Source organism: Canis aureus, chromosome 29 (assembly GCF_053574225.1).
Source record: "Canis aureus isolate CA01 chromosome 29, VMU_Caureus_v.1.0, whole genome shotgun sequence".
Classification (NCBI taxonomy): domain Eukaryota; kingdom Metazoa; phylum Chordata; class Mammalia; order Carnivora; family Canidae; genus Canis; species Canis aureus.
Window position 1 is genome coordinate 6152006 of NC_135639.1, and position 27406 is coordinate 6179411.

General features: G+C 40.0%; 1 protein-coding gene and 1 long non-coding RNA gene across 3 annotated transcripts in view; one reads left to right on the plus strand and one right to left on the minus strand.

Annotated features, from left to right (window-relative positions):
* Nucleotides 1-19499, minus strand: part of FANK1 (fibronectin type III and ankyrin repeat domains 1) — a 77994-nt gene extending 58495 nt beyond the window's left edge. For both annotated transcript variants that reach the window (XM_077877239.1, XM_077877240.1), the window contains exon 1: nucleotides 19421-19499. In XM_077877239.1, the coding sequence (XP_077733365.1) occupies nucleotides 19421-19484 (64 nt within the window). In that variant the 5' untranslated portion in view covers nucleotides 19485-19499. The remainder of the gene's footprint in view (nucleotides 1-19420) is intronic.
* Nucleotides 19500-23989: 4490 nt separating this feature from the next.
* LOC144300953 (uncharacterized) lies at nucleotides 23990-27406 on the plus strand. Its single transcript, XR_013367702.1, has 2 exons — nucleotides 23990-24308; nucleotides 27130-27406. It is a non-coding gene; the product is annotated as an uncharacterized LOC144300953 (long non-coding RNA).

The following is a 27406-nucleotide window of genomic DNA, read 5'->3' on the forward strand; positions in this document are numbered from 1 at the left end:
TGAGTCATTCATGTATTCATTCACCAAATAGTATTGTTTTCTAGTTTTATGGGCCTGTAACTGACATAACGTTGCTTAACTTCAGGTACGTAATATGAATATATAGTTAACATTCATTATCTCTCATTATTGCAATTTTTCTTGTGATGAGAACTTTTAAGATCTACTCTCCTCACAACTCCCAAATATACAACACAATAGTGTTAATTCTAGTCATTATGCTGTGCATTACATCTCTGGGACTTCTGACTGAAAGCTAGTACCTTTTGACCACTTTCATCAGTTTCCCCAACCCCCGTGCCTCTGGTCACCACCAATCTGTTCATTTTCTGTGAGTTCAGTCTTAGATTTCCCCTATATATGGGGTCATGTAGTAGTCGTCTTTCTCTGACTTATTTCACTTAGCATAATGCTGTCAAGGTCCATTAATGTCATCACAAATGGCGGGATTTCCTACTTTCTCATGGCTGAATATTCCATTGTGTGTATAAATATGGCACATTTTCTTCATCCACTCATCTGATCAAAGGACATTTATGCTGTTTCATGTCTTGGCTATTATAATGCTGTAGAACATGGGGTGCAGAGATTTCTTCCAGATAGTGATTTGGTACACTTCTGATACATACAACAGAATTGCTGGATCACATCATAACTTTTTTTTTAAGATTTTATTTTTAAGTATCTCAATCTCCAATGTGGGGCTTAAACACACAACCTTGAGATCAAGAGTCACATGCTCCACCAACAGAGCCAGCCAGGCACCCTGGGATTTTTATTTTTAATTTAAGGAATCTTCATACTACTTTCCACAGTTGCTGCACCAGTTTACATTCTCACCAACTTTGCACAGGGTTCCTTATTCTCCACATGCTTGCCAATGGTTGTTCTCTCTTGTCTTCGATAACAGCCATTCAACAGGTCTGAGGTGCTAGCTCACTGTGGTTTGGATTTGCATTTCCCTGATGACTAATGACTTTGAGCACCTTTCCATGTACAGGCAGATCTCTCTCTATTGTGCTTTGCAGATATTGAGGGGTTGGAGGGGTGCTGCTATTTTTACAAATTGAAGGTTGTGGCAACCCTGCATGAAGCTCATCTATTGGTGCTATTTTTCCAAACAGCATTTGCTTATTTCATGTCTCCATAACACATTTCAGTAATGCTTGCCATATTTAAAACTTTTTAGTTATTCATACATTTGTTATGGTAATCCACAATCTCTGGTATCACTACTGCAGTCGTTTTGGGGTACCACAACGCACACTCATATAAGACAGCAAACTTAGTTGAGGTTAACTTGATATTGTGCATGCTCTGAGTGCTCCACTGACTGGCTGTTCCTGTCACTCTCCTCCTTCTCCTTGGGCCTCCCTAACTCCCAGAGGCACAACAATATTGAAATTGGGCTAATTAATAACCTTAACAATGGCCTCTAAATGTTCAAGTAAAACGAAGAGTCATAGATCTTTCTCTAAAATCAAAAGCTAAAACTGTTTCAGCTTAGTGAGGAAGGCATGTTGAAAGCCAAGACTGGCACAAGAGGCCTAGCTTTCAGCCTAACAGCCCAAGTTGTGAATGCAAAGGTAAGGTTCTCGAAGGAAATCACAAGTGCTACTCCATTGAACACATGAAAAATAAGAAAACAAAAGAGCCTTATTGCTGATATGGAGAAAGTTTTAGTGGTAGACAGAAGATCAAACCAGCCACAGCATTCCCTTAAGCCAAAGCTAGAGCAAGGCCCTAATTCTCCAATGCTGTGAAGGCTGAGAAAGCTGCAGAAGTTTGAAGTTGGCAGAGGTTGGTTCAGTAGGTTTAAGAGAGAAGCTGTCTCCATTAACAAAGTACATGGTGAAGAAGTGCTGAGGTAGCTCTTGCTGCAAGCTGCAGCAAGTTATCTGAAGATCTATCTAGCTAAGATAATGAAGGTGGCTACACTAAACATTTTTAAGATTTTACTTATTTATTCATGAGAGACACAGAGAGGCAGAGACACAGGCAGAGGGAGAAGCAGGCTTCCTGCGGGGAGTCCAATGAAGGACTCGATCCCAGGACCCCGGGGTCACGCCCTGAGCCAAAGGCAGACACTCAATGCTGAGCCACCCAAGTGCCCCTAAATAAATTTTCAATGTAGACAAAGCAGCGTTTGATTGGAAGAAGATGACATCTAGGACTGTTATAGCTAGAGAGAAGTCAGTACCTGGCTTCAAAGAACAGGCTGATGCTCTTGTTAAGGGTTAATGCAGCTGGTGCTCTATAAATGGAACAAGGCCCGGATGCTAGCACATGTTTACAACATGATTACTGAATGTTTTAAGCCCACTATTGAGACCTGTTGCTCAAGAAAAAAAAAAGATTCCTTTCAAAACATCACTTCTTATTGACAATGCACTTGATCACCCAAGAGCTCTGATGGAGATGGACAAGATTAGTGTTTTCATGCCTGTGAACACAGCATCCATTCTGCAGCCCATGGACCAAGGAGTCATTTGACTTCCCAGTCTCCCTATTTGAGAAATAGATTTCATAAGGCTATAGCTGCCATACCTAGTGATTCTTTGGATGAATCTGGCCAACAAAAGTGGAAAATCTTATAGAAAGGCATCACCATTCCAGAGGACATTAAGAGCATTTGTGACTCATGGGAAGAGATCAAAATATCAACAACAGAAGTTTGGAAGGAGTTGATTCAAACCCTCTGGATGACATTGAGGGATTCAAGATCTACATGGAAGAAGTAACTACATATGTGGTGGGAATAACAAGAGAACTAGAATGAGAAGTAGAGCCTGGAGATGGGCTTGAACTGCTGCAATCTCATGACACAACTAGAACAGATGAGGACTTTCTTGTGATGGATGAGCAAAGACTGGTCTTTTTGAGATGGAATCTAATCGTGGTGAAGACTGTAAAGACTGCTGAAATGACAAAGAATTTTTAATATTACAGAAACTTAGTTCATAAGGCAGCAGCAGGGTTTGAGAGGACCAACCCCAATTTTGAAAGAAGTTCTACTGTGGGTGAAATGCTGTCAAATGGCATCACACACCATAGGGAATTTATTCGTAAAAAGAAGAAGAGTCAACCAATACAGTGAACTTCACATTTTAAGAAATTTCCATAATCACTCCAATTACAGCAACCACCACCCTAATTAGTCAACATCCAGAAACATTGAGGCAAGACCCTTCACCTTAAAAAGTTATGATTCACTTGAAAGTTCAGATGATGGCTTTTTGTTGTTGTTGTTGTTGTTTGGGGTTTTTTTTTAGCAATCATATTTTTCATTTAAAGTAAGTACATTGTTGGGGTTTTTTTTAGACAGATTGCTATTGCAATTAATAGACTATGGTACAGTGCAAACATAACTTTTATGTGTATTGGAAATCCCCCAAATTATTTTGACTTGTTTTATTGTGTTATTTGTTCCATTGTGGTGGTCTGGACCTGAACCCACAATAGCTCTGAGGTATGTCTGTACCTACTGACCACTCATGTGTTTTCTTTGGGAAAATATCTATTCAGGTCCAATGCCTTTTTTAAAATATTTTTGTTGTTGTTATGCACTTCTATCAGCTCTTTTAATAATTTGCAAGTATTTTCTCCCATCCTCCAAGTTGCTTTTCATTTGTTTTCCTCTGCTATGCAAAAGCTTTATCCTTTGATATAGTCCCACTTGTTTATTTTTGCTTTTGGTATCAAATCCAAGTCATCATTGCCAAGATCAATGTTAAGGAGCTTAGGTTTTCTTTTTCAGTTTCGAGTTTTACATTCAAGTGATTCATTTTGAGTGGATTTTTATGTTTGATGTCCAATGGAGTCCAGTTTCATTCTTTTGTATGAGCTGTCCAGTTTTCCCAATACTATTGAAGGTACTATCCTATCCCCACTGTATACTCTTGGCTCCTTTGTTGTAACTAACCCTATAAGCATGGGTATATTTCTGAGCTCTTCCATTCCGTCATCAAATGGTATTAAAACTCTTTTAGGGGTCAGGAACTGTGCAAAGTTAGGAGGATACAATGGTGAGCAAACAGACATGGTCTCTGCCTTCATGAAGCTTAAAGTTCTATGGAGCAGTGAGCTAAGAATTGGATAATCCAGTTACAAACTATGACAAATGCAATGAAGGAAGATTACTCAGAAGATAATCAGAGTGAAACAGGAACTTTCAAAAAAGGAGCAAAATGTGGGGGCTGGGGTGGGGAGATGCCCTCTGGCAGAGTATCTACATCAGAACAAAAGGAGGTCTTTGGTGAAACATGAAAAGAGAAGCTCTGCCCACACATCCCAAAGCAGAAGAGACCTGGCACATTGGAAAGATGGTCTCAGCCCAGTTGGACTCCAGCACTGAGCTGACCTGGAAGGGGAAATTCAGGGAGACCCATGACAACATGCCTGCAGTGCCATCACTAACTGTACCCAAACTGCAACTAGCTGCCTTCCTGTGGCCCTCCCTCCACTCCTCCAGTCAGTTTTGTTCCTTCCACTAACTTGTAGAATTAGCCTTAATTCATCCAGGACCAGAATTCCACCCACCACTCCATCCTTATGAATAGCCAGACATCCCTGAGGCCTTCATCTGTCTGCCCCACCCTGCCACACTTCCTGCCTATGACTAGAGTCCTTCAGAGCCAAGTTCCTCTCAGCCCTTACCGAACACTCTGCAGGAGAGATGCTGTGGCCAGCCATGACCTGGCCTATGTTCATCCTCTCCCACTGGATCTACTTACTACACAACCTGTCCCACCTCTGAAAGATGCCCATTTCTTTAGTAACATATGGTAATGGGACATCTCTCAGCTTCTGGTCTCCTCCCTCCGAGCCAGGTTGCCAGCTGTTGCCCCCAGTTGCACTGATAAGCCTTCATATGGCCATTATGGACTTCTAATTTACTGTGGAAGAGGGCACTCAAGTCACATTTATTAAAAATCATGTATTAAATGGCAGCCAGACAGAGTAGGAGGCTGAGAAGGAAAGCACTGGGCTCTCGTTCAGGTAAATGGACTGCTGCAAGAACTTGAAGTTCTCTCTTTTATCTCCACAAATAGAGCCACATTCCCAGGTTAAGTTTGCCAGAAGCTCCACCTCCAAAAGTTAAAATCTCACTCCATCTTTTATATTTCTACTATCCAATGTCTGCACAGGTATTTCAAAAATCTTTCAGTAATCCCTGGGTGGCTCAGTGCTTTAGTGCCTGCCTTTGGCCCAGGGCGTGATCCAGGTCCTTGGATTGAGTCCCACGTCAGGCTCCCTGCATGGAGCCTGCTTCTCCCTCTGCCTGTGTCTCTGCCTCTCTGTGTGTGTCTTTCATGAATAAATAAAAATCTTTTAAAAAATAAATAAATCAAAAATCTTTCAATGAGTATTTATAAAGTGCTACAAACAAGACATTGTACTAGACAACTTCACTAGGTATGGCCTTTATTCTTCTTCGCCGTGAGCAGAGTCAGCCTTTCTGTCTTTCTCCCGTGCTGCCCCAACAGCTCTGGGCTGTTGTCCTCCGCCTGGTAAGACTCTATCCCTGGCACTCTTACTTAGCTTTTCCATTGTTGTTCACCCCAGCCTCCTGGACAGGCCCTGGTCATCTCAAGTTCAGCAGGCTAGAAAAACAAACTTCTCTTCTCTTCCAGATCAAACCCCTCCAGCCTGGTTCTTGGAGGTCATTGGGTAGCTCATCCTCCTCAGACTCTCCCACATTTGAACTCTTGTATAACTCCCGTGGACTCTGTGCTGTTTCTTCCCCCCACATGCATGATCAGGTCTTATGGATTCCTGCTTCTTCCGCAGACACAGATGACTGTGTGACCTGAGCATCAAGTGATAAAATCTGCTTCATTTACTGCCATAAAATGTACTATGGCCCGATGCTTTCACCCTGGATGAGGCATATTCCCCAAAGGTCACTCTCCTCCCCCCCCCCCAACTCTGTCTCTCTGCTTGGTCTTTTGCTTCTGCCCTATGCTCAGAAACCCATCCTCCTAGCTTCATACTCTTTCTGGAACTGAAGATCTCCTCAGGATAGAGCTCATAGAATTTGCTCACCAGCTTCTCAATTCAAAACCCTAACAAGCACCCCGATACCACCCTTTACCTTTCCATCTGTCAGAGAGGACCAGACATGGTTGGTAATCTTCTAATCAGAGAAATCATAAATTTGTTGGCATTGAATTATGTGCATCCCTAATATAGCTGAGGGGTAAGTAGGCACTCGTGTCAGAAGAAGAGTGGCAAACCTGAGACAGATTCCCCCTTTTGCATAGTATTGTGTGGTGTGCCACTCCCATCCCAGACAATGGTAACTTTCTTAGGGAACAACTTTGCCTTGACTGCAGGGTAGCCCTGACCAAAAGGAGGCACTTATAAATCCTCCTCACCCATTCCCTGGGCCAGAAAAGGCACTATAAAGGCAAGGTTATCCACACAGGCCATCCTCCTTCCACTTCAAGTTTCTGCCATGCTACAAAGAACAAAGTGTCAACCACTTGCAAACTTGACCTAAATGTTCTTATGTTGACTTGAAATTTTATGCTGTAAGTCCATGAAAAACCAATACTATGGTTTTAACCAAGAGAAACTATTAAAATGTAAAGTGATCATTTTAAAATGTTTGTCTTAATACCACCTAAAATGATGCTATATGCCAGATCTTAGGAGCTACCGATTTAATGGAAACCACCTGGCATGAAATTTTTCCTACTGCTAGAAATTCTGTCACTAAAATATAATTGGTCTTAAAAGCTTAAATTGAAACCATAACAAAAACAGTACAGAATACATGTGGTATAAATGTCATTTTATAGTAGAGTCAAACAGGTAAAACTAAACAATGTATGTTTAGGGATATATTCACATATGGTAAATGATAAAGAAAAATCCAAGTAATGAAACACAAGATATCTTTGTTATAATAACAGCCTTCCTACTGAATTTCTTTACTAAAGTGAATCTGAAAACTTAAACATGAGCACATTTTTAACATTGTTTTCTTCCACACCACATTATGTTGAAATAAGCTACTTAACAGATTCCTACATTAGATACTAAGTATTTTCAGAGCAAAGGCTGCATTTTATGCTTTTTCTTCCCAGAACAAAATACAGACAAATCAAGTAAAGAGCTAAGAGACCAGAAAAGCATCCATATTGCTCAGTGATGCTTGGTTTATAAAAAAAAAAGGGGGGGGACTCGCAGAATGGTGAGGAAAGGAGGTCATTTTAAGTAATCTCTACACCCAATGTGGAGCTTGAACTCACAAAATCAAGAGCACTCTACTGAGCCAGCCTATGTACCCCAGAAAGGATGTCATTTTAATATAACAGTGCTAAGTCAATTGACTAACCAGATGAAAAAAAAATCTATACATTAAAAAAATTCAGATAGATATAAACATAAAAAAACTTCTAAAAGATAACAATATATTCATGACCTTAGATTAGGCCAAAGAAATTTATAAAGAATACTGAAAATATGGACTGCCTGGGTGGCTCAATGTTTTAGTGCTGCCTTCGGCCTAGGGTGCAATCCTAGAGACCTGGGATTGAGTCCCACATCGAGCTCCCTGCATGGAGGCTATTTCTCCCTCTGCCTGTGTCTTTCCCTCTCTCTTTCTGTCTCTCATGAATAATAAAAATCTTTTTTAAAAAAGAATACTGAAAACATTAACCATAAAGGAAAATATTGATAAATTAGACTACATTAGAACTAATTATCAAAAGAAACTGTTGAGAACAAAAAAAGCGCTAAGAAAATCTAACCAACAGACTCCAATTTAGAATAGATTTAAGAATTCCCTCACATCAATAATTAAAAAAAGACCAACAACCCAAGAGAAAATGCAGCAAGAGACTCTTCCCCCGAAGAGAATATCCAAGTGGCTGATATTAAAATATATGAAAAGATGCTCAACCTCTTCAGGCATCATGGAAATTCAAATTCAATGAGCTACTACTACACACCTAACAGAATGATTAAATTAAAATGTATTTAAAGCTGACACAATAGTAAGTATCGGGAAGGATGGGATATAATTGTACATTCATGCACCAGCTGTGGACATATGAATGGACATAACCAGTGGAAAAAAAGTGAGCAGTTATCTCCTAAAGCCAACCCTAAACATATTCTACAAAACAACACTTTCACTCCCATGTACAAGCCAAAGGAAATATATACAGGTGCACCAAAAGAGATGCACAAGAAAGCTCACAGCAGTATTACTTACAAGAGACCCAGTTTGGAAACTGAATTTCTACTACCAGCAGAGTAATCATATTATGGAATATTAGTAAAATAGAACTTCTGCAACAATGAACACAAACTAATCATCGCTATGAGCAAGGGCATGAATGTGTTTCACATAGCTAATGCTGATGGAAAGAAGACAGACAAAAAAAGCTTCATTTATAAAATGCAAAAATGGGCAAAACTCATCTACGGTGTAAAAAGTCAGGATGGAAAATTTCTTTAGGAAAGAGGGGAAGGTAATATAAATGAGGCTTATGGGGGTGCTGGTAATGTTCCTTTTATATTAACTATGTAAAAATTCACTCAGTTGTACTTTTCTAATCTTAATTGTATGCTTCTTATACCTATATACACTTGCCTATATGTAACTTATATACCAATTAAAAATTTCCTTTTAAAAATAGTTTGAGAATGAGGGACACCTGGGTGGCTCAGTGATTGGGTATCTGCCTTCAGCTCAGGGCATGATCTCGGAGTCCCGAGATTGAGTCCCACATCAGGCTCCCCCACAGGGAGGCTGTTTCTCCCTCTACCTGTGTGTCTGCCTCTCTCTCTCTCTGTCTCTCATGAATAAATAAAATCTCTTTAAAAAATAGTTTAAGAATGAAATAAAGACAGCGTACAAGATACAGAAACTTAGGAAGTTTGCCCCAGGAGACCATTACTAAACCAAATCCTAAAAGACCTATTTCAGGCAGGAAGAAAGTGACCCCATGTGATACAAGAAATGAACAGGAAAAAAAAAAGTGAATCTGTGGCTAAAACTAAAAAAATATTAAGTATGTAAAACAATAAAAGTAATTTCCCAAGAAATATACAAAAATGGTAAAATTAAAATATATCAAAACAACTTGAATGAATCTCAGGAGAATTAGACTGAATAAAAAGTCAATTTCAAAAGATTAGCTACTACATGGTTTCATTTATATAATGTTCTTGAAATGACAAAATTATAGAAATAAAGTAGAGGTTAGTGGCTGTCAGAGGTTAGGGAGAGAAGCAAGTGTCTGTAGCTAACAAAGGGCAAGACATAGGGTCTCTCTTATGGAACCCTTCTATATCTGGGGACTAGTAGCCCTATACATGACAGGAGAGCATAGAACAAAATACACCCCCATGTGCATGCACATAAAACTGGTAAAATCTGAATAAGATCAGTGCATTGCATTAATGTCAATTTCCTGGTTGCGATGTTAGCTTTTTTTAAAGCTTTTATTTCTTTATTCACAAGAAATACAGAGAGAGAGGCAGGGACATAGAAGGAAGAGAAACAGTCTCCATGCAGGGAGCCCAGTGATATTATAGTTTTGAAAGATGTTACCATTAGGAGAAACTGAGTAAAGAGTATATTTGCATATTTCTTATATCTGAATGTGGATCTACCATCATCTCAAAGAGATGAAAATGAAGAAATAAATGTGGATATACTATATAGAATAGCATAACTCAAGAAGAGTTAAAGCAATTAAAATATTCTAAAGTTATTTAGACTTTAGAAGGTACGTAAACTTCAGACTTCCATAACTTAAATATACATGTTTAGTATGATAGCTGCTGACAGATTATAAACAAAGACTTCCAAATGACTAGAAACGACAAAATATCCCACCAGTCCAAAGAGGACATAAAAGCTGGGGTTTGTGGGGACAAGTAGAAAATAGGAAATAAAATGATTGAACACATATACATACATGTCAGACACACAACCATATAGGGAATCCAAAAGGATCAGGATGTATAATAAATGCAAAGTGACTAAATGATCTGGTTAGAAATTGTTAAATTGTTTCATCCAATCCCATGCAGTTTACAAGAGTCCTACTAAAATATGAAGATACAGAAGGGCTGAATATTAATATACATGTAACACACACATACACACAGAACATGACCGCAGTTACTATAGCTCTATCATACAGTTGAGAGCATACACAAATGAGGAAAGCATTTTAATAGAAATTCAATTTACAAAGATACACATTTTTAAATCATATGCCCCAAAATAGCCTCAAAACTGAAAGCAAAAGTTGACAAAATATAAGGAGATAAATACTCCACTATGATTGTGGACTTGTCTAACATCTCTCAGGCAAAAGAGAAAGTAAAAAAAAAAAAAAAAAAAAAAAGGATATTATAGATTTTAACCAAATTATCAAAAAAAGACTCAATGGACATATATAGAACACAATACCTTAACTGCAGAAGCAGACTTCCCCTCAAGTAAATGAGAAACAATTTCAAAAAATTAGCCATATATGTAGGTGTTAAAGCAAGCAACAAATTTCAAAGAAGTGGGATACAGATCACAATCTCTAACAATAACATAATTAAGCCGAGAGTGAGAAACAAAGGATAAAAATGAGAAAATTCACATTTTAGAAACTGGGACACATAGTTCTGAATAACCCATAGATCAAAGATAAAATTACAAGGAAAATTCATCTTCATCAGTTCTACATATCAAAAGCTGTGAGGTACAGCTGAATCCATTCTTAAAGGCAAATTTATAGTCTTACTGTGTACTAGAGTAATACATTGAAAAATCAGATCAGTGAACAAAGCATCAGTCAATAAATTAGGAAAAACATAACAGAAATGAACAAGATACAAAGAAACACACAACAGAATCAATCAAGCTAAAACTCAGTTCTTCAAAAAGCATAATAAAATTCACAAGCCTTTACCAGGAGTTAGCAAAAGGGACAAAAGCCAAAAATTAACAGACAGCACAAAATGAGGATTGTATTATAGACCTGAAGACTTCAAAAAGATGATTTGCAATTACTAACTTTATGCCAATAGACTTTGAAGTATAGACCATAACAATTTTCTGGAAAAAAACAACAACATCAAACGGACTCAAAAAGTAGAAAAACTGAGACATCTTCTACCTATTAAACACACTGAATCAGTAGTCAAAATCTTCCCTTAAAATTTCTAGGCTCCTGTGGCTTTACCAAATGTTCCAGGAAATATACAAGTTAAAAAAAAATTTTTTTGAGGCAGTCAGTTAAGCGTTCAATTCTTGGTCATGATATCCAGGCACTGGGGTTGAGCTCCGAGTCAAGCTCTGCATTCAGCACAGAGTCTGCTTGAGATTCTCTCTCTCTCTCTGCCCCTCCCACTTGTGATCTCTCTCTAAAATAAACAATTCTTTAAAAAACTGAGACTCTCTTGGAGTACAAAAAAATGCAGAAACACTCCCCAGTTTGTTTTTATGAGATTAAAATAAAAATAAACTCAATACCAAAACCCAACAAGGCAGGGCGCCTGGATGGCTCAGTTGGTTAAGCATCTGCCTTTGGCTTGGGTCATGATCTCAGGGTCCTGGGATCAAGCCCCGCATAGGGCTCCCACTCAGTGGGGAGTCTGCTTCTCTCTCTCCCTCTGCCCCTCCACCTCCCCACTGCTAGTGCACATACACTCTCTCAAATCCTTAAAAAAAAAAAGCAACTGCAAAAGATATTTATATGGCAATGCTATTCAATGTGGATGAAAAGGTATTTTTAGAATGTGTTGACAATTTATGGTGCTGGCCAAGATGCAGTATTCATGTTGTAGCCAGTCATTCTCTCTGATTACAATAAAAAAAACTCCGGATAAAATATAAACTGCAATGACTCGAGGACTCTGAGAAGTAAATGACAAGCAGATTGAGACAAAGTCAAAACTTGGAACACTGATCAATATTGCAGGATACATAGACCATATTTTGGGTCATAAAAGTAAACCCAGCAATGTGAAAGAATTGAAATTAAATCAAGTACAGAGAACAGAATTCTTTTTTTTTTTTTTTTTTTTATTTTATTTTTTTATTGGTGTTCAATTTACTAACATACAGAATAACACCCAGTGCCCGTCACCCATTCACTCCCACCCCCCGCCCTCCTCCCCTTCTACCACCCCTAGTTCGTTTCCCAGAGTTAGCAGTCTTTATGTTCTGTCTCCCTTTCTGATATTTCCCACACATTTCTTCTCCCTTCCCTCAACAAACATTTCTAGAACATTGCCAAGTGTGTGGAACTAATGTACTTCTAAATGATGTGTGGGGTCAAGAACACCTAGGAAATATTTTGAACAGATCAATTGATTTAAATTTGCGCCAAGGGGAAAATTCAAAGCACTAAGTTATGACATCAGAAAGATATCAGGTCAATCACCTAAGTATCTGCTTAAAGTAGAGAAAAGCAGAATAAACCCAAGTCAAGCAGAAGAGTAAATAAAGTAAAACCAGTATAATAGAGTAAAATCAATAAAATTTAAAATAAAAAAGTCAAAATCCAAAACTGATTCTTTGAAAATAAATAAATTGATAAAGCTCGAGGCCAACAGACCAAGTAAAAGGGAGAAACCCAAATCACTGATACCAGGAATAAGGATAGGGAGCACCATTCCAGACCCCTGTAGACCTTAGATTAAGAAAGGATTCTACTAAGATGACTTTTGTCTAGAAAGCCAACAAATTAAATAGATTGCCCCCTTGAAAGACAAATTACTGAAGGAAACCAGAATATATCGCTTCCAAATATGCCTCTTTCACATAAAAATTATTTTAAGCTGAAGGCAATTAAGCAGCAGCAAACACAGGAAAAGCTTTGTCCTCCCTCTCTTATGCCTAAAGGCAGGATGTAAATTCTTTTACTGGAAAAAGACTTCCCCACCCAGAGATGGCACAAGAGGAATCTGGTATATACATATATATGTATATATACAAACCTTCCCAGTTTGTTGCCCCTGGAAGCCTAAAATTGCTTACTTTCTCCTGTCATTTCTCTACCAACATACTGCCCTTGGCTGAAGAGGCTACATAAGCAGACCATTCTAAGCCACCAAGCTAAGTTACTTCTCACTATGTCCCCTGTGGGATGCACCCCCACCCACGTTAATTGTTTTTCACTTATTAATCAGTCTTTTTTGTTACAGAGCTCCAGCTGAAGTCATAAGATGGGTCAGGTAAAGTTTTGTGCCCCCTGTACACCAGCAAACTCAGTAGGATGTAGAAAGCTCAAAGTCTCCGGTTATCTCTTAAAGAAACTGAAAGGATACCTCCACTTTGGAAAACAAATTGGTGGTTTCTTATATAAAGTCAAACATACTGACAACGTGGTCCAGCAACCCTATTCCTCGAATAAAAACCTACGTTCAAAAGCCAGTATGTAAACATACATAGTGAATTCTTTTATGATGCACTAATAAGTGAAAATAATCCATTCCCCCAATGGTGAACAGATAAACTATGCTATATTCATACAATGAAATACTAAGTATAAATAAAAAGGAATGAACTGTTGATACAGACCACATGGATAAATCTCAAGTGCATTATGCTAATGACTTTCTGGAAAAGGAATCACTAAAGGGATGTGGATCAGTGGTTGCCGAGGGCTAAGAGGGGGAAGAGTTACTACAAAGGGATAGCACAGGCATTTTTAGAGTGATGGACGGTTATGGGTCTTCACCGTGGCAGTGGTTACACCACTATTTATCAACATCACCAAAAAGAACGAGGTGTACTGTATGCAGGTTTACAAAGTCTACAGATGGATCTGCAAACCAAAGCCAGCAGCAATATATTAAAAGGGTAAGTTTTGTTTATTCCAGGAATGTTTGATTTGAACACACGCACACAAAATTATAACCCATGAGCAGATTAAAAGAGAAAAAAATAATCTAAGATGCATAAAAAGTGTCTGATAACATTCAAAACTCATTGCATATTTTAGAAATAAGCAAATTAGGGGGTACGGGGGTGCTCAATGAGGGTCTGCCTTTGGCTCAGGTCATGATCCCACTGGGATCACATCCCGCATCAGGCTCCCCACAGGGAGCCTGCTTCTCCCTCTGCCTGTGTCTCTGCCTCTCTGTGTCTCTCATGAATAAATAAAATCTTTTTTAAAAATAAGCATATTATGAATGTAAGGGAATGTCTTTATTCTGATAAAGGAGATCTATTACAAGTAAAAAATGTTCTCAATATGAGATATGTAAAGTTTTCTCTGAAATTGTAAGGACAACAAAGATAACTACTGTCAGTACTTATGGTCAACATTTACTATAGGTCTGAGCGCAATAAGGAAAATAAGAAAAAGCAAAAGAATTGGCAAGGGAGAAAAACAAACTTATTTACAGAAGGTTTGGTTACCTATATCGAAAATTCAAAAAAATATATATGGAAGTAATGAACAAGTTAGCTAGTCATACACCCAACAATTAACATTACATTTTAACAAACTGAATAAATTACAATAGCACTGAAAACGCAATGAATCTAGTAATCTATGAAATGTGTAGGCCCTTAATGGAGAAAATCATATTTTAGGATGTACTCAAGACATAAGACGTGGGAAGATAAATGAAGCTCAAGGATTGGAATATTTGATAAAGTTCTCCCCAGGATGAACTATTGGTTTAATCCCAATGGAAACCCTAACAACATTTGTAGGAAATATAAATTCTTTTTTCTTTTCTTCTCCCCAAGTTTTTTTTTTTTTATTGGAGCCCAATTTGCCAACATATAGCATAACACCCAGTGCTCATCCCATCAAGTGCCCCCCTCAGTGCCCATCACCCAGTCACCCTCACCCCCCGCCCACCTCCCTTTCCACCACCCCTTGTTTGTTTCCCAGAGTTAGGAGTCTCTCATGTTCTGTCTCCCTCTCTGATAGGAAATATAAATTTTAGAATTGACTTACCAGTTAAGTACAAAAGGCTAAGAATAGCCAACCAAGATCAAGGGAGAGGAAGCAGACAGTCACAAATATTTTCCTATTAATGAAGTAATTAGATGGCCACCAAAATTAATATGTGGCAGCACAGAAGAACAATAGTAGGCAGACAGGAGTATCCCTCAAATCTGATTTAAAATAAAAAGGGTTTTTTAAATACATCAACTACTCCAGGAGATAGAAAAAATTAGGAAGTTTTTTTTTTTTGTTTTTGTTTTTGTTTTAATCCAAGAAAACATTTTCGGGGGATAAAAGAGCCAAAAAAACAAAAAATCTTCCTAAAATTTTTTACTTAATAAATCTAGTGTATTGGGACACCTGGCTGGCTCAGTCAGTAGAGGGTGCAACTCTCCGGGTTGAGCCCCACATTGTATGTAGAGATTACTTAAAATAAAATCATTTTAAAAAATTAAGATTTGAGATGGGGAGAGAGCATGCGCACACACAAGAGTAGGGAGTGGGGGAAGCAGCTTCCCTGCTGAGCAGGGAGTCCAAGTTGGGGCTCAATCCCAGGACCAAAGACCAAGGATGCTGGGATCATGACCTGAGCCGAAGGCAGATACTTAACTGAGCCCCTCAGGTACCCCTAAAAAAAATTAATAAATAAATCTAGTGTATTGTGAGGAGGGAGCAACATATTCATCTGGATAATTTATGAAATGGCCATAAGGAAGCATTAGGCCCAAAGTCACATCTAATTTTTACAACTGAGCTAATGCACCATCATAGTGCTGAAAGACACAGAGGCCAGAGATTTCAAGGTTCAGTCTGCATCTGAAATCCAGAAAAATAAAAAGCAAAATGTACAGGGGTGCTTGGGTGGCTCAGTCAGGTCATGATCTCAGGGTTGTAGGATCAAGCCCTGCATTGGGCTCTGTGCTCAGGGCTGAGTCGGCTTGGGATTCTTGCTCTCCCTCTGCACCTTCCTTGCTCACACACTTGCTCTAAGAAAATATTAAGGAAAAAAAAAAGGAAAAATATACAACCCAAATGATTAATGCTTTCTTCTCCTGCATCCTGAATCTTGTTTGCTCACAAAAGCCTCAAATTACTTTTTATGTTTGCCAGCACCCCTCGGCAATGAGATAAAACATAGGGAGTTGAAACAAATTTTTTTTGAACGTACAAAGTTTCACTAATTCTGTACCTTTGGATCAATAATGCAATAGTAACCTTGGAGATTTTTAAATAAACTTTCCAGATAAGAATGAAGATGCTAAATATTAGCTCAAATTTCCCCCCATAAAGAGGGAAAAGTTTTTACACAGATTTTCATGATTGTTATATAAAAAAGGTAAGGGCGGGCAGCCCCTGTGGCTCAGCGGTTTAGTGCCACATTCAGCCCAGGGCGGGATCCTGGCGTCCCGGGATCGAGTCCCATGTCGGGCTCCCTGCATGGAGCCTGCTTCTCCCTCTGCCTGTGTCTCTGTCTCTCTCTCTCTCTGTCTCTATGAATAAATAAAATCTTTAAAAAAAAAAGGTAAGGGTAGTTAAACTATTTTTTTAAGATTTTATTTATTTTAAAGAGTGCACACACACACATGCAGAAGACTGGTGGGGTGGGGGACCGAGGGAGAAGGAAAGAATCTCAAGCAGACTACCTGCTGAGCACAGAGCCCCACTCAGGGTTCGATCCCACATCGAGGTCATGACCTGAGCCAAAACCAAGAGTGTGACGCTCAACCTACGGAGCCACCCAGGCACCCCGGGAGTTAAAATTCTTAACAGGCCAATAACCAGGGAGGAAATTGAAGCAGTCATCAAAAACCTCCCAAGACACAAGAGTCCAGGGCCAGATGGCTTCCCAGGGGAATTTTATCAAACGTTTAAAGAAGAAACCATACCTATTCTCCTAAAGCTGTTTGGAAAGATAGAAAGAGATGGAGTACTTCCAAATTCGTTCTATGAGGCCAGCATCACCTTAATTCCAAAACCAGACAAAGACCCCACCAAAAAGGAGACTTACAGACCAATATCCCTGATGAACATGGATGCAAAAATTCTCAACAAGATACTGGCCAATAGGATCCAACAGTACATTAAGAAAATTATTCACCATGATCAAGTAGGATTTATCCCTGGGACACAAGGCTGGTTCAACACCCGTAAAACAATCAATGTGATTCATCATATCAGCAAGAGAAAAACCAAGAACCATATGATCCTCTCATTAGATGCAGAGAAAGCATTTGACAATGCTGATCAAAACTCTTCAGAGTGTAGGGATAGAGGGAACATTCCTCAACATCTTAAAAGCCATCTACGAAAAGCCCACAGCAAATACCATTCTCAATGGGGAAGCACTGGGAGCCTTTCCCCTAAGATCAGGAACAAGACAGGGATGTCCACTCTCACCACTGCTATTCAACATAGTACTGGAAGTCCTAGCCTCAGCAATCAGACAACAAAAAGACATTAAAGGCATTCAAATTGGCAAAGAAGAAGTCAAACTCTCCCTCTTCGCCGATGACATGATACTCTAATAGAAAACCCAAAAGTCTCCACCCCAAGATTGCTAGAACTCATACAGCAATTCGGTAGCGTGGCAGGATACAAAATCAATGCCCAGAAATCAGTGGCATTTCCATACACTAACAATGAGACTGAAGAAAGAGAAATTAAGGAGTCAATCCCATTTACAATTGCACCCAAAAGCATAAGATACCTAGGAATAAACCTAACCAAAGAGGTAAAGGATCTATACCCTCAAAACTATAGAACACTTCTGAAAGAAATTGAGGAAGACACAAAGAGATGGAAAAATATTCCATGCTCATGGATTGGCAGAATTAATATTGTGAAAATGTCAATGTTACCCGGGGCAATATACACGTTTAATGCAATCCCTATCAAAATACCATGGACTTTCTTCAGAGAGTTAGAACAAATTATTTTAAGATTTGTGTGGAATCAGAAAAGACCCCAAATAGCCAGGGGAATTTTAAAAAAGAAAACCATATCTGGGGGCATCACAATGCCAGATTTCAGGTTGTACTACAAAGCTGTGATCATCAAGACAGTGTGGTACTGGCACAAAAACAGACACATAGATCAATGGAACAGAATAGAGAACCCAGAAGTGGACCCTGAACTTTATGGTCAACTAATATTCCATAAAGGAGGAAAGACTATCCACTGGAAGAAAGACAGTCTCTTCAATAAATGGTGCTGGGAAAATTGGACATGCACATGCAGAAGAATGAAACTAGACCACTCTCTTGCACCATACACAAAGATAAACTCAAAATGGATGAAAGATCTAAATGTGAGACAAGATTCCATCAAAATCCTAGAGAAGAACACAGGCAACACCCTTTTTGAACTCGGCCACAGTAACTTCTTGCAAGATACATCCACAAAGGCAAAAGAAACAAAAGCAAAAATGAACTATTGGGACTTCATCAAGATAAGAAGCTTTTGCACAGCAAAGGATACAGTCAACAAAACTCAAAGACAACCTACAGAATGGGAGAAGATATTTGCAAATGACGTATCAGATAAAGGGCTAGTTTCCAAGATCTATAAAGAACTTACTAAACTCAACACCAAAGAAACAAACAATCCAATCATGAAATGGGCAAAAGACATGAAGAGAAATCTCACAGAGGAAGACATAGACATGGCCAACATGCACATGAGAAAATGCTCTGCATCACTTGCCATCAGGGAAATACAAATCAAAACCACAATGAGATACCACCTCACACCAGTGAGAATGGGGCAAATTAACAAGGCAGGAAACCACAAATGTTGGAGAGGATGCGGAGAAAAGGGAACCCTCCTGCACTGTTGGTGGGAATGTGAACTGGTGCAGCCACTCTGGAAAACTGTGTGGAGGTTCCTCAAAGAGTTAAAAATAGACCTGCCCTATGACCCAGCAATTGCACTGTTGGGGATTTACCCCAAAGATACAGATGCAATGAAACGCCGGGACACCTGCACCCCGATGTTTATAGCAGCAATGGCCACGATAGCCAAACTGTGGAAGGAGCCTCGGTGTCCATCGAAAGATGATGGATAAAGAAGATGTGGTTTATGTATACAATGGAATATTACTCAGCTATTAGAAATGACAAATACCCACCATTTGCTTCAACGTGGATGGAACTGGAGGGTATTATGCTGAGTGAAGTAAGTCAATCGGAGAAGGACAAACATTATATGTTCTCACTCATTTGGGGAATATAAATAATAGTGAAAGGGAATATAAGGGAAGGGAGAAGAAATGTGTGGGAAATATTAGAAAGAGAGACAGAACGTAAAGACTGCTAACTCTGGGAAACGAACTAGGGGTGGTAGAAGGGGAGGAGGGCGGGGAGTGGGAGTGAATGGGTGACGGGCACTGGGGGTTATTCTGTATGTTAGTAAATTGAACACCAATAAAAAATAAATTAAAAAAATAAAAAAAAACACTGTTATGTGCAAGAGGCAGCAGTTATTGCCTGCACCTGTATTCTTCCCCCATACTTTGAGACCTGGTCCAGTATCCTCTGAGCTGGAAGGAACCACCATTGACTGGAGGGGTTGCAAAAATCTAAACTCTAGTCATCATGAAAAGTCACAATAACTTAAAATTCCAGAAGCAGTACGAGCAGAAACAAAAAGGTCATACACCCGCTGTGTGGTGAAGCAAGGAACCGGGACCAGGCATTCCAGAAAGAATTAAATTACAAAAGTCAAGGAGATTTGGGAGCAGTTAAAGAGTCCATCAGAAAAAAGAAACTAGAAAATAGTCAAATTCAGTGGAAAATTTCATTTACAGGCTTATGGTCAACCTCAGAGCATTTTTCATCACACACACAGGGTAAGGATTTTGCAGCAGCTGTGGGCAGAAGGTGTACCCCAGGGTCACAGAAGGAGAAGGGAAGTGAACGTACAGAGCCCCAGCAGAATCAGACAACCTCCACTGGCAAAGGTCAGTGAGGGTCAGCTGGGTTTGCACAACCTTTGACCCACTTCATAGCCTTTGTGTTCCTCAAAGAACTGATCCCTTCTAAAATTTCACAGAGGAAGACACAGACCTAGCCAACAAGCACATGAGAACATGCTCCGCATCACTGGCCATCAGGGAAATACAAATCAAAACCACAATGAGATACCACCTCACACCAGTGAGAATGGCTAAAATTAATAAGACAGAAAACAACAAATGTTGGAGAGGATGTGGAGAAAGGGAAACCCTCTTGCATTGTTGGTGGGAATGTGACCTGGTGCAGCCACTCTGGAAAACTGTGTGGAGGTTCCTCAAACAGTTAAAAATAGAGCTGCCCTATGACCCAGCAATTGCACTGCTAGGGATTTACCCCAAAGATACAGATGCAATGAAACGCCGGGACACCTGCACCCCGATGTTTATAGCAGCAATGTCCACAATAGCCAAACTGTGGAAGGAGCCTCGGTGTCCATCAACAGATGATGGATAAAGAAGCTGTGGTCTATGTATACGATGGAATATTCCTCAGCCATTAGAAACGACAAATACCCACCATTTGCTTCAACATGGATAGACCTGGAGGGTATTATGCTGAGTGAAATAAGTCAGTCGGAAAAGGACAAACATTATATGGTCTCATTCATTTCGGGAAAATAAAAATTAGTGAAAGGGAATAAAGGGAAAGGAGAGAAAAGGAGTGAAAATATCAGAGAGGATGACAAAACAGGAGACACTCCTAACTCTGGGAAACGAACAAGGGGTAGTGGAAGGGGAAGTGGGCAGGGGTTTGGGGTGACTGGGTGATGGGCACTGAGGGGGGCACTTGGCAGGATGAGCACTGGGTATTATGCTAAATGTTGACAAATTGAACTCCAATAAAAAAATTAAAAAATAAAATGTTATGGGTCAGGTCCAAAAGAATAGAGGCAACCACCATTAGCCTGAGGAGCTGGTGGTCCTTAATATTCCACCTGACTCTAAAGGAATGACACCTCCTTTCCTTCCTGAAGGTCTCCCAGGTCCTCACAGGAGATTCAGATGGGCCATTCTTACCTCCAGTGTTTCCTAGTATTCGTGTCTCTTTGACATCAAACAATTCCAGGCTAATGACATGAGAAGTTGGCTTTACTGAATATTCTCCTAGCTGACTGTAGCTGACTCCTAGTTCTCTCTAGGGAGCTAGGATTTCAATTTAGGTAACTCTCAGGACTTCTAGTTCATCTTGACACCTAGAAATTCCTTCCCTTTCCTATTGATTCACATTTCAATTAGACTTAACCAGTCCCAGCCACCTCTAGCTGGTCTCTGTTCAAACACCATACATGTGTTTCTTACGCTTTCAATTGTTATTTTTGAGATTCTTCACTGATAGCCTTCCAGCTATTGAGAGGGGAGTGAGGCAGGGCCGAAAGAGGCCACGATTCCCATTACACAAGCCCACGCCACATTTACCAGCTCTGAGACTTTGGCTGTAGGACTAGCCTCTCAGAGGCAGTTTCGTCATCTGTGCGCTAGGGATCGATTTACTATTACTGCAAGGCAGTTTTAAGGAATAGTGGAGGTGTACCTAAAGGATTTGGCATTTAGCAGGTGCTCAAACGGCAGGTGTTTACAAAGTCTTTATTGTGGCAAAGACTTTTTGCTGCTGCAAAATCCTTTAACAAGATTTACCATGTTAACTATTTTTATGTGTACAATTTACTGGCATTATGGACACACATTGTTGTACAACTATCAGTACCATCCATCTCCAGAACTTTAATCATCTTAAACTAAAATCCTATATTCACCCATGAAATAACTCCCCCTTTTCCATAAGCTGCAGGCAATCTCTAGTCTACTTTGTCTCTATCAATTTGACTGCTGCAGGTAAGCGGTGAACTCAATTTCTAGGCCCGAGCTGGAGGCACTCCAGTGCCAGGTGCCACATCAGCAAACCAAACTTTCCTGTTCCTGTAAATGCTCCAACTTGACCAGGAACGCCATATATGCAGTCAGCCAAGCCTGAAATGCTGAGGCAACTCTGGGCTCTACTTATCTCCTCAATCCTGGATCATAAATCCTGGGCATAAATGAGGTTATGCCCTGTCTCTGCATTGCTCTTCTAATGTTCTATAGAACTCATTCTTGCCCCAAATCCTTCAGGAAAAGTGGTCCATCGCTTGTAAGACACTCTAGTCCCCCATCTGTAGCTTATTTTCTCTTAAAGGACAAGCATCACTACATTATCTTTGTCCTTCGACAGAATCATACAGTATTTGTCCTTTTGTGACTGATGTATTTCACTTGGCACACGGTCTTCCAGGCTCATCTCTGTTGTAGCCTGTGTCAGAATCCTTGCGTTTTCAAGGCTGAGTGGTATTCCATTGTATGTATAGACCATATTTTGTTTGTCTCTCTGTTCATCTATTAATGGACACCTGAGTGGTTTTCCTCTTTTGGCTATTATAATGCAAGGGGCAAGTTTCTTTTTAACTATAGATGTTTTTTGTACCGAGTATATACGTTAAGCAATCAAAATAGTCTGCCCGAGGCTCACAAATATCTTCATGACCATATGTGAGGGAAATACAGACCGCTCCTACTTTCTATTGATAGAAATCCTATTTAAAACCTCTCATTAGTTGGTAAATTGAACACCAATAAAAAATAAATTTATTTAAAAAAATAAAAATAAAAATAAAAATAAAAATAAAACCTCTCATTAGACTCCTAACTCTGGGAAACGAACTAGGGGTGGTGGAAGGGGAGGTGTGGGGGGGGGTAACTGGGTGATGGGCACTGAGGGGGGCACTTGATGGGATGAGCACTGGGTGTTATTCTATATGTTGGCAAATTGGACACCAATAAAAAATAAATTTATATAAGAAAAAAAATAAAACCTCTCATTACTTTTTCACACCCAGAAGACCAAAAACGGTTCAACTATGAAAAAAGAAACAAACTGCTAGTCACAGTTATTACACATTGTGAAGTTAATACAGAGCAATCTAAAATTGGAAAGTGCCAACCACTTACAAATTATAGGAAAATATCTGTGCTTCAGTGGAAAAATTATGCATTGTTCACATCATCTGCTTTTGGGTTTTCCAGTCAAGCCTGGCACAGCCTAGGTCAAAGTTGAAGAGAACCAGTGGTAACAAATGATTCTGGTCTGTACGTAGGCAAATGAGCCTGTCCACCGGAAGGGCAGTTCTCCCCCCAAATAGCAAAGCTACCTATGCATCATTTTCAAGTTCACTATTCTTAAATGGATTCCTGGTAGAACTGGATCTACCAGTCTTTCCCAACCTTTCCCAGGGTTTTGCCAACCACTTCCAGCCTTCCTGGCTCCCTCTTGGGGAGGGCTGCAAGTTCATTGCCCGAAATTTTCTATTTCGACTCGAAGCCTCACCCAACCCAGGAGCTCAGAGACCACAATTCTGATCACAACCACCCTCTTCCCTTCGCAGGCAATCAAATCTTCAGGAAGTAAAAGTAAGGCCACAAAGAAATCTGAGACCCAGGCCTCAGATCACGGACCTTACATTGAAGCACTCTGCACCCAAATTAGTTGCTGGACCAGGGAGTGGAGGATGAGTAGAATCTCGGTTATTACAGCAGCCTTTTAAGGCTCAATCATACCTAAGTATTTAATTTTTCTTAGGGAGAATTTAATTTTTCTCCTTGGGGAAAAAGAATACGGTTTAAAAAAAAAAAAAAACTGTCTTGGGTCTATGTTTCTTTATCCACAGCACTAGAAGTTTCCTCTAATCATGTGTCCTGCCCACCCATTTTCAGGTGTTCCATTTATTCAACTAGTACTTAAGGCCCTAAGTGCTGATGACACAGTGAATAGGCAGGTGTGGTTCCTATACTCCGGAGGTTTTCCACCTTGCTGAGGCAGAGGGTGGGGTATGGGCATTAACCACAGAACAAGAACAAGAGATTACGGAGATTTTTTTTTTAAGGCCTAAAAAAAAAAAAAAAAAAAAAGATGTACAATGGAGCTTTGGAAAATGAGAAAAAGTCCTGTAAGTTTATATTGTTACATCACAAAAGAAAGAGGATTGTTACATATTCGGCGTTGGGGGGGTGGGGAGGAACACTGACCATAGGAAGTTGTTTTCCTGAGGGAAGAGTAGTGTCCCACACTATGATGGGTATGTAGGAAGTTTCAAAATACTAGTTTTAATGGTATTTTAAGTGTTGCTAGGAGTATCACATTTTTGTAAGTTAGTTCATTTTTATCTAAAATGAACTTAAACAGATGCCATTTGGAAGCAGCGGTGGCAAGGACCATGGCCAGAGGGAAAGCTTTGGCAGAAACACCCTGTCTCGTATTCGTGTGTAAACCATCCCACAGCTGACTAGCAAATGAAGCCTTGGGACAGTGTGCTTCCCACAAATATGCCTTCCTTCAGGTAGGCCGCCAAAGGACTCAAGTTAGGTAGGGGTCACGTAGAGCAAGGGACAATCAAAATGCGGGGAAATGATCAGAAAAGGATAGAGAAGCTCCAGTCTATCTTTAAAGTCAGATGTTGGGCATTTGTTAATTATCACCACTTCAGAATAGCAAGGGGACAGGAGTCACATGTTTTTAATAGGCTTCATTTTGTATCCTTGTCAGTAACCAAAGGATTTTTATCATTGGGCTCATTGTCAATAGATTTGTTTCCCATTTCCATGACATATTTTACTTAAGTTTTGTGGTTTCTTGGAAGGTTTGAAAATTCTGAACGTGTACCCTAACACTGGTTGGCACTGACGCTAAACACTATGTATTAAAAGAAGTTTTAGCTAACAGCTCAAGAGATTAACTGCATATTCCTCGGGTCAGAACTTGTACCAAACTTTTTTTTTTTTTTTTTTTTTTTTTTTTTACCATTTCAAACCAACCAGGCAACACTGTAAACAAAAGAAACAAATTTTTAAAAAATTAGAAGCCTCCAATGTTTTCATGAAACTCATAGCTTTTCCTTTCCCCTGAAGTTTTAAGATCTCAAAAAGGTAAAGATGTTGGCAATGCTAATAAAAAAACCACAGGGAATGGAGGTGTAACCATCCCCAAGCTATGAGAAGGAAGCTGGTAGAAGGTTCTATATTTATGTTTCATTCTTCACTGGAAATGCACAAGGTTACAGTTTGTGGTGCAGCTGGTGGTCCTTAAATAGGACACAAATAAGTTTTAGCTCACTTGCAAATAATAAGGATTGGCTACCTCCAGGAGCCGGGATTGTCGCCCTTAATGGTAAGGGTCTACAGTAGGGGCCTGGGGCACAGAGGCAAGGCAAAGCCACATATTCTTTCTTGATCCCACCTTATATCCATCAAACATTTAAAAAAAGGGGAGGGGGGCAGGACAAGCACACCAATCATTCCAAACTCTTATCAATGATTGCAATTAGGATGTTTTTGTCCAAAACAAAGCAAGTATTTTGTTTTTATTTTTTTAAATATTTCACTAATCCATTCATGAGAGACAGAGAGAGAGAGAGAGGCAGGGACACAGGCCGAGAGAGAAGCAGGCTCCATGCAGGGAGCCCAACGTGGGACTCGATCCCAGGACTCCAGGATCTTGCCCCCGGCCAAAGGCAGGCGCTAAACCACTGAGCCACCCAGGGATTCCCCCAAGTATTTTGTTTTTAAAGGAAAATTTGATGGATATATATATATATATATATATGGATAAAATGGATTCTACATAACATTTCTCTCCCACTATTGTAGAATGGATGCCTTTGGATATGTATATATCCCTTTACTACTCTATAGGGAGACCCCACTCTACGTAAGGTAGGAGGGGGGATGCAGCCAAACAATGTGGAATAAAATGGAAATAAGGACTTAGTTCTCACTCTGAAGGAGACGCTAAACATGGTGTGCAGATAAGGAATATTTAGTAATAATTAGCTCGTTCAAAGAAATTAGGGTTTTTTTCAATTACTCAACAGTAAGAATCCAGTTTGATTACACGCTCGTTGGAGACCCTATGGAAGTTGTTCTCCCAAGTTATCACCACTGAAAGTGAGGATTAGCCAAACCCAACACTGCCCTTGGGCAATTCTACATCTAGGCATTTATTCTGCAAATATGCTTGCACAAAATGCAAAATATCCAACATATAAGATAATTTAACGCAACTTTGTTTATAATTGCTTGTAATCACAGCTGTACTAGTTTCCTACCACTGTTGTAACCAATTCCCATAAACACAGCAGCTTAAAAACAACACAAATTCGTTATCTTGCAGTTCTGGAGGTCAGAAGTTCACAACTGGTCTTACCCAGCTAAAATCAAAGGCTTGTTCTTTCCAGAGGTTCTAGGGGAGAGTACATTTCTGAGCCTCTTCCAGCTTCTAGTCCTCCCACATTCCTTGGCTGTAACCTTCTACCACTAAAAGATCCTCTGTTCCTTGCTATGTAGGCCATGCCATAAGATGCTTGAGTGTGCCCATGACATGGCAATTGATAAGTAATCCAAAAAAGAGGGAAAGAGAGAGGGAGCAAGGGAGGGAGAAGGCGAGAGATCAAAGACCAGCCCAAGGCAGAAGCCCCAGGCTTTTATAATCTAATCTTGGAAGTGACATATCACTCCTGCCATATGTCACTGGTCACACAGACCAACCTTAGCACAATGAGGCGGGGTACAGGTACAGAACACCAGGGTACAGGTGAGAACACCAGGAGGCGGAGGGCTCACGGGGAGCCACCCTGGAAGCAGGCTATCAGGCTACTGCAGGTACAGAGCTGTGGAGGGCAGGGCTCTGGTGAGCAAACATGAGGAAGGGAATAAACATGAATGGCTACAGTAAATGTGGATGGCAAGGAGGAAACAGGCCTAGTTAAGTACACACTGGGAAGCAGAAAAAACAAAAATACGGAGAGTAGGGTTTGCCCCGATTACCAGGCCCCTGACTGGCCATTCTTGTCATGCTCACATCTGTGTTCCAGTCCTAAGCTGAAAAATATCCTCTCTCATCACACTGGAAAATTCTTTCATACGTGTTAGCTTCTCTCTTCTACTAGAAGGAGATTCCTTAGAGAAGAGGAGCAAGTCTTTCATGTTCATACCCCTGCCACCCTCTGCTTGTAAAAGCAAGCTTGACGCTGTGGCTTACGTGATGCAAACTGACTCCTGTAGCACCGGTCCTGACAGCCTTGAGAAACTAGTCTTTTTCTTCTTAACAGATTCCTCAATGCTTAATTACATTTCATTCCAGAATATTCGTCTTTTCTTTTTCAGTGGCAGCAGTGACATTGTATCAAAATACAGGACTGACATCACGTGCCTCCTGACAAGAGGCAACAGAGAGACACGGCATCATCTGTGTAATATTACATTCCTTGTAAAAATATTCGACTTAAAACATCATGAGGCAACAATCAGACAAGCCCAGCATGGAACCTTCTGTAAGCCAGCTGGCCTGGCCACTTCAGAAATATCAGTGTCATGAAAGAAAAACAGCAACAAAAAATACAGAGACTATTCTACATTAAAGAAAGCCGAGGGACTATGACAA